Source organism: Aquarana catesbeiana, linkage group LG09 (genome assembly GCF_042186555.1).
Source record: "Aquarana catesbeiana isolate 2022-GZ linkage group LG09, ASM4218655v1, whole genome shotgun sequence".
Classification (NCBI taxonomy): Eukaryota; Metazoa; Chordata; class Amphibia; order Anura; family Ranidae; genus Aquarana; species Aquarana catesbeiana.
In genome coordinates, this window is record NC_133332.1 from 49,092,573 (window position 1) to 49,104,415 (window position 11,843).

Below are 11,843 nucleotides of genomic sequence, written 5' to 3' on the forward strand. Positions count from 1 at the left end.
CCAATATCTGGCAATTGATTTGCGAGCCACATAGAGTAAGCAAAACATTGCCACATATTCATTAGGCGTTAACTTCTCTTCTTCCAATACTCTCAAAAGACAAACAATAGGGTCCTTGGCTATCTAAAAATTATATACCCGTAAAATGGTGGATATGACCTTTTGTCCAGTAACAAAAACGCTTGGGGCATCTCAATATCATATGGAGTATGTCCTGATGTTCCCGTTCGCACTTTGGACATAGAGGGGTATCTCTATATCCCCACTTATGTAATGGAGGGTATCCTCTATGCCAGGGATATGCAATTAGAGGACCTCCAGCTGTTGCAAAACTAAAGTCCCATCATGTCTCTCCCTCTGGGTGTCATGTTTGTGACTGTCAGAGTCTTGCTATGCCTCATGGGACTTGTAGTTCTGCAACAGCTCGAGGTCCGCTAATTGCATATCCCTGCTCTATGCTCTATGTAGCAGAAAGAGAGGAGAAAGTTTCTGCGAGGCCCACACCGACACCAAAGGATCAGCTGATAGACATGCTTCCCATATATCTCCATCAATATTGCCTACATCTTTTTCCCATCCATTTCTGCAGGGAAGATACGAGGCCCTCTGTAACGAGTGAAGTACAGGCATACCCCACTTTTAAGTACACAATGGGGTTTATTTAATAAAGCTGGAAAGTGCAAAATCAGTCTCACTTCTGCATAGAAACTAATGAGCTTCTAACCCCAGCTTGTTCAATTAAGCTTTGGTAATAAAACCTGGAAGCTCATTGGTTTCTATGCAAATGTGAGCCTGATTTTAGCACTTTCCAGCTTTAGTAAATAAACCCCATTGTGTAATTAAAAGTGGGGTATGCCTGCAGTGTAGAATAAACCCGAGAGATCATGCCCCTCTTATCGGCTATCTATATGGACTCATCTAAAATAGGATGGTCCATCAATATGAGTCTGGAAACCTTGGGATTGGGCATTTAAAGCATGTCTCAATTGTAAGTATTTATAGAATTATCTCGTCTGGAAAATTGTATTCCCTTTTGCAATTCTTTAAAAGATTGGAGTATGTTCCCCTCATATAATTGAGATATATCTGCCCCCCCCCCCCCCCCAACTTAAACCAGTCACGAAAACCTACCAGTTTAAGTACCTCCCTATAATGGGAATTACGCCAAAGCGGTGTACATGATAAAAAGCCATGAATATGTAAAGTCGCTTTAATCTATGCCCAAAAATTTTTTAACAGAATAACAGTTGGGAGATCAGATGGTAGATGAGGAAAGCCCTCCTCTAAATGAGCAAGAGCAGAATAATCTGAATCTCCCGGTATAAGTAAGGCCCTGATGGGGTCTGCTGGATCCTGAAGACCCCATCACCCCCCCCCCCCCCCCCCCCCCCCCAATTGTTGAACTTGAGGTGCTAAATAATAGGCCTCAGAGTGTGGGACAGCCAGGCCAACTTATCCTTCCCCATTTGCAGAGCAATTAAACTAATTTGGGCTGTTTTCTTACACCAAATTAAATCACGGAATTGTGAATCTCTGCGTAGGAACCACTTACTGGTTATCCAAATTGGGGAGTTATTAAATATGTACAGCAGCTGTGGGGCCTACACCATTTTTATTAAGTTACTGTAATTCTCCCAGCTACCCATAAGGGAAGTTTACACCACGTTGTGCATTTCTCCCTGAATTTACGCAACATCGGAAGAATGTTTAACTTTATATACTCATTGGGGTCAGGGGTGATCTGTATACCTACATATAAGAAAGATGAAACCAGCTCCACCGATCTCGCACATGCAGGGTATGGGGTCAAGGGGCATAAGAACCGATTTGTTCCAATTCATGGAAAATCCTGACAAACCTCCAAAACCATCAATAAGTGCCATCACTGCTTGCAATGACCCCTGTATGCCACCCAAATATAGACAGCATCAGTTCTATGATCTCTCTTAAACCCAACTATTGCAGGGGAATCCTGAATACGAGCAGTCAAAGGCTCTAAGGCCAGGGCAAAAAGCAGGGGTGACAAAGGGCACCCCTGTCTATAGCCCCTGTGTAACGCAAAGGGTTCAGAGAGCTCCCCATTGACTCTAATATGAACAGAAGGGGCAGCATAAAGCATCCTAACCCACTTAATAAATGTGTTGTCTACCATGAAATGCTCCAAGACCTCCCACAGATAGGACCATTCCACACTATTGAAGTCCCTTGGCAGCGTCCAGTGAAAATATAGTCTTATTATTAGAGTTTTCTATAGGCATTTTAAAATTCAAGAAAAGGCGTCTAAGATTTTGTGCAGTGGAACGGGACCAAATAAAGCCACACTGATCCCTATGGACGGTCTTATATATGACCTTCATCAATCTGGAGACCAAAACCTTAGCCAAAAGCTTGACGTCTTGACGTTAGCAAGGAGATGGGCCTATATGAGTCGGCTAGTAAAGCATCTTTTTCAGATTTAGTAGTACCACAATAATTGCTTCGTTCATTGACTGAGGTAAAGTTCCTGACTGGAGTGCAGCATTATATATTTTAAAGGGTACGTTTTACAGAAGTTCTGTAGGGTGAACTTACACAGGACCCCCCCACATCTGCTGAGTCAATGTTAAAATGTGAAAAAAGAGGTTAATAACTCTGGGATGGGGTCCAGGTCAGGAAACGGGGTCTTCCGAAATGTGTTTAATTTCCAGCAAAAGTGCCTAGGAGAGGAGAGGAAAGCTAGCTCCATCCAAAAGGGGGAGTGATCTGAAATATGTCTGGGCTCATATTGTGAGGAGGCTAGAAGAGAGAGGAGTGAGCCGTTACCTAAACCAAGATCTATCCTGGACAAACCATCATAGGTAGCAGAATACAAAGAGGGATACAAGTATTTCTACCAGAATTCAAAAGATGGCTACTTCTGCAACAGAAAGTCTAGGTCAGAATTTGTTTCTAATAAAATTACAAAATGTATTAATGCCACTATAGGCAAAAGCTACATATATCATACTTTTCAAGGTTCCCTCCAATAGGAAAGATCTCCCAAAAAGAAAATGGTGCTTGAAGACACAAAAAACACAGAAAGTCCGGACACCAGCCTTGTAACATTCACAGGGAAACTGCCAAGCGATAAAATTGCATCGTTGCAACAAGGCATATAGAAATAGTTAATTCCATGTTCCATTAAGGAAAAGTATATTGCAGATTCACTGTGAATGGTCCCCAGGGGAAGGAATGAAAAATTAAACCCTTGAAACAAAAATTGATAATTCAATATAAAAATTGCAGAATAAATCTCACTGGCTGACTTTTGTGGTTGGAGAACAATGCTGATTTGATCAAAAAAGGAGAGTATCCTTGAGTTGCCAAACATTACATTCTAGGGTGATTGCCGTTGCGTTTTGACCAAGAACATAAATTTATCCCTGCAAACAGACTGTTGATCATTGAAAAATGCCCCTCTAAATGTTAATCAAAGTGACATGGTAAATAGGGGTGCGGCAGCTGGTTAACAAAATAACTTTTATGCAGGGTATGAAAAGTAATGTCCCGTGACAAAAAATTCAACAAATATACAGCTGATGATGACTTCAATAGCTTCAATATACTGATTGATCATTTCCGCCAGAGATGATGTTTAAAAGATCTAGTAGCCTTACAGCTAGGCAGTCAAACCATAGCTTTAACACACAGTCTTATCCAATGGATACTGCCTGATGATTCAAGGGGAACAGACAAAGGAGTGCATCAATACGTTACCACCCTGTGAATTGCCGTGGTTGCTGTGTCCCCATCAATTCTTGCATGGGCTAGGTCAGTGCTGTAACCGTGCCTCCATAATGGCTCTCGTGCTGAGGGACAAGCCGGTCCTTGCCACTTGTCGTGTAAATCGCACACAACATGCTGTTCGGGTGGATGTAAGACAAGCGTCTCCAATCCCGAGGTTCAGCTTGAAAGGGGCATAGCGTAATCTGGCGTCACGTGACCGCTGTGACGTCAGTGCGTTTCACTAGATCTATTTACTAGACACAACCTACTCTTTTATTAAAATGTATTTATACACACAAAATAAAATTATCTTCAGTGCATTTTTGTCCTGAAAATAGAGATTTGATAAACAGTTGTGCAAAATTAAAAAAAAAAAAAAAAAATTGAAACCACTGTCCTTTTTATTCCATAGTTCTTTTGCTTTCAGAAAATATGTAATCGTGTAAGTTAATTTTCTATCTAAAATTGCTAATTTTTAACATTTATGCAGGAAAAAAAAAAAAATCTCCAGAGAGGAAATGGCTAAATAATAAATATATATAAATATATATATATATATATATATATATATATATATATATATATATATATATATATATATATATATATATATATATATATAAAGATTGCATATCTGCATTGGTGTCTTTGATGTCTGCCTGGAGTTCAAATTGAAGCAGTCATCCAATAGTCAAAGGTGCTAATTTTTACCCACTAGATACAAGCTCCTGAAATGGTGGTGTCAATCCTTTATCCTCGGGATTCCTCTAATCGTCGCTGGTTTTCGCAATCAGCAGGGAAAAATCGAATCCTTACAGAATTATCGAACAGCAGACATCCCTCATCTAGTGCGGGTAATTTGAAGATAGAACTTTGTTCCTTCTATGTCCCTGTGATTATGATTTTCTGTATGTTAATAATAGATTTGTCTCTTGGCAGGGTGACAGTCAGAGTTGGGACCCCGCGGTGTGCATGAACTTTTGCAATGCCTTCCTGTCTCATATCAAGAAAGTGGCCACCAAGGATGACCCAAGGTAAGAGCCACTGCAACTGATATGTTTTTGGCAATCTCACTTCCCTGGTTTCTAATCGGATTCCTATTTTCTACAGGGTCGTCTATGTGTTCTCTTATGAGCCAGGTTCAGACATAACATTCACTATTGAATCGAATCCATCTGATCCTGTTCTTCCAGACTGGTACGTGCAGGCACTTTCACATTAAACTTGTACTGTCGACTTGGTGCTGATCGGCATCAAGTAGCCTGGTGACAAGAAGACAGGGCCAGGCCTTCTACTGAGGACAAACATCTGGACCTGACTGGTGAACGCATAGCCTGAAAGTACACACTTAACATGAAAATCGGAGGGAGCTGTCAAAATACATGACTTTATAACAGATTGTTGTACTTACAGCCTTGGAGGCATTCAGCAAGCTGTCAGGACATGTCAACACTGCATTCACTGTACTCATCCGAGTGTACACTCTGTCTTCTAAGTGGCTTTGCAAGTTTTAATTTCTGAAAACAAAAATAGGCTGGTCCTTACATTTAATGTGCAGATTGACAAGGTATACATACCTTCAAAACCTGCACCCCCAAGCTGTGCCAAATACTAACTCTAAAGCAGAACCTTTTTGCATAACCCCTGTATCACTCAGTGCAAAGAGCAAGACCCTCTGTAGGCCACGAAGGTGTGATCTTTGCACTGTGAGATGTAGGGGGTGTGCTGGAGCACTAAAAGTGTATGTCCAGGCATTACCTAAATGTACCCCCCAAACCTTCAAATAGAGCAGGGTTGCTCAACCTGTGGCCTGCGACCTCAGACCAGGGAAGCGCATTTCCATGCTCTGGGGTGGCAGGTCGGCAAGCCCAGATTGCAGTCAACGGGTTGCCGACTCTCCATCCCAGAGCATCAGAGTGCAGGAAGCTGGAGCTGCATAAGCGGCTCCTTCTTCTGTAGCGCCGGCTCCTGTCCTAGGTGGATTGATGCCAAATGCACTTCCCCTGGGACCCTTTTGGTAGCCTGGGGAGCAATGCTAGCAGAAGCCGTAGGAGGAAAAGGTCAGCGTGATAAACAACGCATACACTGTGCTTTTTGAAATGGGCATATTGGCACCTATAAAAGGGTTAACTATTAGGCTGATTTCACACTGATCCATGGGTGCTGCATAGTACACCTGCAGCTTTCCTGTGGGTTAGCTGCACTGAGCAATGGACTAAGGCCTGATTCACACCTATGCATTTTTAGTGCTTTTTGCATTTTGCAGATTTGCACTACAGCCCATTTAACATGGTTTCCTATGGAACACGTTCTGTAGTGCAAATGTACAAAATGCAAAAAGCACTAAAAAACGCATAGGTGTGAATCAGGCCTTATATAGTATCCTGCGGGGTTGATGTGCTTATTAAAAGAGCACTAAAACTCATGAATGCAGGAGTTTTGGTGCATTTTTAGAAAGTTCACCACAACCGCAAGATATAATAGAAGTCTATGGCAAAGTGCAGCTAACCCACAGGAAAGATGCACTGCCCCAGTGGTTGCAGGTAAACCGCAGCGCATTAGTGTGAAAGCAGCTTTCTAAGGGGGTAGGGAGCTCAGAACAGTAGGGGGTTTGTTTACATTTTCAATTTGGAGGGGGCGGTAAAACCCCATAGTGGTTTTTACCACCACCACCCCCTCCAACCACTGGTGTAGCATCAGGGGTCACAATGGAGACCATATTCCATACACCAGGGGGCCTGTGTGGCCTCCCTGGCACATTCTGTTTTACACTTGGATGGAAGGAGTGATGGGGGCGGCGACATATACAGGAACCACTCCTTTTACATTTTTTTCCTCCTGCAACGGCTGACCTAGACACAGAGTCCTTGTAAAAAGTAAATGGTCATTGTTCACACTAGTGACATCCACTCTTTCTTTTTGTGATTAAACAGAGGGTAAACTTTCAACGGGGATTGGTCCCATGGAAAATGATGATCCTGATTGTTGTTTAAAATCTTCTTCTTTTTTACTATTCTAAATAAAAAATGTGAAATTCCGAACCATTTCATTTCATTGTGGCCCTCGCTCTACAAATGGTTCAGCACCCCTGGCCTAGAGCATGTTTTCACCTTTTTTACCTGATGTGTAAACAGCTTTTATTGTTTCCTGCAGCATCATTACTAGGCCTGCAAAGGAGCTGACAGGTTATTTCCTGTAGCTGTAGTCATGCTCCACAAAACTGCTTCTCCCTATGCAGTGTATGGGCAGGCCTCTGATTGGCAAGGCAGTTGTTTTTCTGGTTTAAAAAAAAAAAACATTTAAAAATGAGTTTTGTGCATGTAGAGTGGGGAATTGTTAGGAGCATGCTGGACTTCAAACAGATCAACACAGATTTTTCTGTACTTTTACTTTATTTTTTTAAAAGGATAAAAAACAAGGGATTTTTTTTGGTCCTAAACATTCCACGTGGAAAAATGGATGGTACAGACTTGTAATAGCTGTGTCAAAATGACCTATGTTTCCTGACAAGTAGTTCAATTAAAGCTAAAAGTCTAGGCACACAGCTGATTGGCTTACCTAACTCACCCTTCCTCTTCTAAGAGAAGTTCTGTAGAAGGGATTACATAAATCCAAATCCAGTTACTTTGCAATACTAGCTGTATTTAAAAGTATGTTTAATCACTTTTAAAGTGTAATTAAAGGCAAAAGTTTTTCTTTAGTTGTGGATAGAATAGAGAGGGATTTGAACCCCTGTGAGTTTTTACTGCTGTCTGTGACCCCCATTAGGGAGATTCACCCTATTTGTCCTGTTTATTACTTTTCTGGGGACAGAATAACAGTAGAGGGGAAAATCTTCCAATGGGGACACTAGTTCTGGTGACCTGGGGGTACTCAAGGGATTCCCTTTAACAGCTTGCCGACCGCGCACTGTAGTTTTAGAGCGCTTTCACACTGGGGCGTTTTTCAGGTGCATTTGGGCTAAAAATAGTGCCTGAAAACCCCAACCCCAGCGTGAGAGCCTGAGTGCTTTCACACTGGGGCGGTGTGCTTGCAGGACGTTACAAAAAGTCCTGCAAGCAGCCTTTCAGGTGGTGGAGGAGCGGTGTATACACAGCTCCCACACTGCCCCTTGAAATCAATGGCACCTCTGCCAAAGTGCTTCGGCAGCAGCGCTTTTAAGAGCCCTTTCACACTGAAAGAGCAGGGGGCGTAGGCAGTAAAGCGCTGCTAGTTTTAGCAGCACTTTACCGTCGTTTTACAGGCGCTTTTCAGACGCTAGCGGGGTGCTTTTAACCCACACTAGCGGCCGAATAAAGGGTTAAAAGCGCCGTTGCCCATTGATTTCAATGGGCAGCAGCGCTTTAGGAGCGGTGTTATACACCGCTCCTAAAGCGCCTTAAAAAGCTGCTTGCAGGACTTTTTTTTTTTTCCTACGTTGTGCCAGCGCAGTGTGAAAGCACTCAGGCTTTCACACTGGGATTGCAGATGAGGCATTTTTCAGGTGCTATTTTTAGTGCTAAAACGCCTGAAAAAACACCTCCAGTGTGAAAGGGGTCTAACCCTTTTGTTCGGCTGCTATCGGGGGTTAAAAGCGCCCCGCTAGCGGACGAAAAGCGTGATTCTGTTTAGGGGGTGTGAGCAATAATTGGCTCCCTTACAGGCAGATCACCAGTTTCCGGCCAATGATTTATGGAAGACCAATCTGTGTATGTAAACAACACAAATATCTCTTCTGACAGAGGAGAAGTGGCAGTTTTTGTCACATCCCTGAGTAAAAGCACCTCACAGTGAACACACAAACACTTGCTAGGAACACAATTAATCCTTTGATTGCCCCAGATGTTAACCCCTTCTTGCCCAGTGTCATTAAAGTGTTACTAAACCCACAACAGTATAATCAGTCTGTATATGTAGTAAAGCATGCTTGTTATACTCACTGTGGAACTTAAGGGGTTTATCCTCCGCATTGTGTAAAAAGGCTGTTTTTTTTATCCTGTATGGACAGATCCTCCCCCTCCTGCACTATCTGGGGAAGGCCAGCTAACACAGGCAGGGTAGTTGACCTGCACATGCTCAGTTGTGTCTTTTATGCTGGAGAGAACATCTCAGAGCTAGCCAGGTCACATGATATTGACATCACACATGTGGGAGTGTATAAAGGCAGTAGTGGAAAGCTCCTCCCACCTGAACTCTTAGCACTGGAGAAACTCTACAGTTTATCATGTAACAGTGGTATACAGATCATCCAAAAAGGTATAGAGTGGCAATATTTTAAAGTAAAAAGAATATTTATAAGCTGGGGGGTGGTGGTGGATTAACTATTTTCATATTACTGGGTTTAGTAACACTTTAATACAGTGACAGTGCATTTTATTAGCATTGATCACTGCATTAGTGTCAGTGGCAGTTAGTTCCTGCCCAGTGTAAGTTTGCCTGTCACACTATAACAGTCCCACTTTAAGTCGCTGATCCCCGCCATTACTAGTATAAAATAATTCCAGTATATATCGTCACTTGTAGGCACTATAATGTTCACCTAAACCAATTAATCTACAATTAGGATTTTTTTTTCTTTAACCAAAGACATAGCAGAATACATTTTGGCCAAAATTTAATTTCTTTTATGGGATATGTTTGATAGCAAAAAGTTAAAAATATTTGTTTTTTTCAAAATTTTCACACAATTATTTATTTTTTTCCATTTTTAATGGCACAAAAAAAAAACAAAAACAAAAAAAACAAAACAGTCATTATTTACATCGTTAGTCTGGTTAAAAAGAGACACATTCATCCAATAAAAAAGTCTTACAATTCTAAACCACCAAAATACCACTCTACCGGCGATCAGAGACCACAAACAGAAAGCTCTATTTGTGAGGAAAAATAAAAATAAATCTAGTTTGCCTACAGAGTTGCATGACAATGCAATTGTCAGTTAACCACTTCAGCTCTGGAAGGCGCCCCCAACCCCTCCCCTCCCCTCCTCCTGACCTGGCCATTTTTTTTTTTTTAGTGATACAGCACTGTGTTGCTTTAACTGACAATTGTGCAATATTGTACCCAAATAAAATTGATTTATTTTTTTTCCCCGCCAATAGAGCTTTCTTTTGGTGGTATTTGATCACCTCCTGCAGTTTTTATTTTTGCGCTATAAACAAAAAAAAAAGACCAACAATTTCTGCTATAAAACAGCCAATAAAAAAAAAATTGAAAGTGGTTCTATACCCCTTTTTTTTTTTTTTTGTGTATTTTTACCTACAGGTAAGTCTATAATGAGGCTTATCTGTAGGTAAAATGAATATCTCCTAAACCTATACAGTTTAGGAGATGTTCACTCTGCATGCAGCTGCTGACGTCCGGCTGGCGCTGCCGTTCCTTGACGGAAAGAAGTCTCCCATGCGCGGGAGTGACAACATCACGGCTCCGGCCACACACAACCGCGAACCCGGAAGACACGCAGAGGGGAAATGTCAGCTCCCTCAGCGGTGACCGGGATCAGCTGCCGACGCCTCGTTCTAAGGTAAGTATTTCATAATGAGCTAGTTAGTATGCGGTGCATACTAGCTCATTATGCCTTTTGCCTTACAGGTTTAAAAAAAAAAAAAAAAAAAGTATTTTGTTAAAAAAAAAATCCCAATAAGCGCATATTGATTGGTTTGTGCAAAAGTTATAGTGTCTATAAACCATGGGATAGATTTATGGACTTTTTAAAATTAAAAAAAAAAATTTTTTTTACCGGTAATGGTGGCAATTTTTTTTTTTTTTTTTTTTTTTTTTTTTTTTTGGGAATGTGACATTGTGGGGGAAAAATTTTACACTTTTGGGGACCAGTGACACCAATACAGTGAGCAGTGCTAAAAAAAAAAACTATAAATGACACTGGCAGGGAGTGGGTTTACATCAGGGGCAATCAAAGGGTTAACTGTGTTCCCTATGAGTGTTTTTCTTACTGTGTCACACTGTCACTGGGATGGACTGACTTGAGGAAGAGAAACATCTGTGTTCCTGATTAGAAGGAATCACAAATGTCTCTCTACCTGTCTGACAGAACGATGGTTTGCCTTGTTTACATAGGCAGACCGCCATTCTATCTGTCCAGAGAGTGATCATGGCCACTGGACCCGCTGATTGGCTCCTGCTGTGTCCAATCACAGCGGGAGTGCCGCACGCACCACAGAGCCGTGCACTAGAATCACGTACAGGTGTGTGATTTTGTGCTTAAGGGCCGCCCTGCCGCAGTAAATGTACATGGGGCAGTCCTTAGGTGGTTAAAGTACCACAGTGCCATACAGCAAAAAATGGCGGTAAAATCTTCTGGAGCTGAAACAGTAAATTTCAGGGATTTCCTGTTTTGGCTACGAGACAAAGGAAGGAAGAGGAAGTATCCCCAATGGGGCAGATGGCAAAAAAATAAACCAACAGGGGTCATACCGTCTCTTACGCTGTCCAAAGAAAATTGCCTATAGTTCTACTTTCATTTTAAAGCTTTATCAACAATTTTTGTAATGCAGCCAGGCTCCATAAGCAATAATAATAATTGAGGGTTTCTTGTTTTAACCAGCTTATTTGCTGCCAGTAAGGTTTAAAATATCCTGTGGAAGCAGCACGCTACAAACTGCTGCTTGACATAGCGCAGCTGTCAAAACCCCCCCCCGCCAGCCAATGTTCACAGCGCTCACTTTTCTTGAGCAGCATTGCCGATTGGAGCATTAAGGGGGGGGGGGGGGGGACAGACCGCTGAAGACCTAGACCGCAATGTGGAGAAGCAGATGAAAGGAAAGTCACTTTTGCTTTTTTCAGACATTTGGAAACTTCCAATGACTATTGCATGCATAGAAATGAACACACTGTCATCAGATATTTGCTGTTTTAGTAAAATGTTTTGTAAGTGTCTATTAAAGTAGATCTAAACCCACATCACTAAATTTGCACTTATGTTAATGTCATTTTTTTTTTTAAAAAAGTGGTTTTCAATCTTTTAAACCATGCCACGAAGGTCCTTGTATCCTTGGTCAAATACATCCTGTTCTGGGGTGTTCTCTGTCTCCTGCTTGTGATCCTGCATTACCGCCCATCACTCCCAGTGTAGACTACAAACAGCTGTGGCAGCACAGGTT

At 41.8% G+C, this 11,843-nt stretch overlaps 1 protein-coding gene across 2 annotated transcripts in view; it reads left to right on the forward strand.

Annotated features, from left to right (window-relative positions):
* The window catches only part of DXO (decapping exoribonuclease), a 40,859-nt gene extending 29,218 nt beyond the window's left edge, over window positions 1-11,641 (forward strand). For both annotated transcript variants that reach the window (XM_073598455.1, XM_073598454.1), the window contains exons 5-7: window positions 4,463-4,598; window positions 4,684-4,778; window positions 4,855-11,641. In XM_073598455.1, coding sequence (XP_073454556.1) covers window positions 4,463-4,598; window positions 4,684-4,778; window positions 4,855-4,966 — 343 coding nt within the window. In that variant the 3' untranslated portion in view covers window positions 4,967-11,641. The remainder of the gene's footprint in view (window positions 1-4,462; window positions 4,599-4,683; window positions 4,779-4,854) is intronic.
* The last annotated feature ends 202 nt before the right edge of the window (window positions 11,642-11,843 follow it).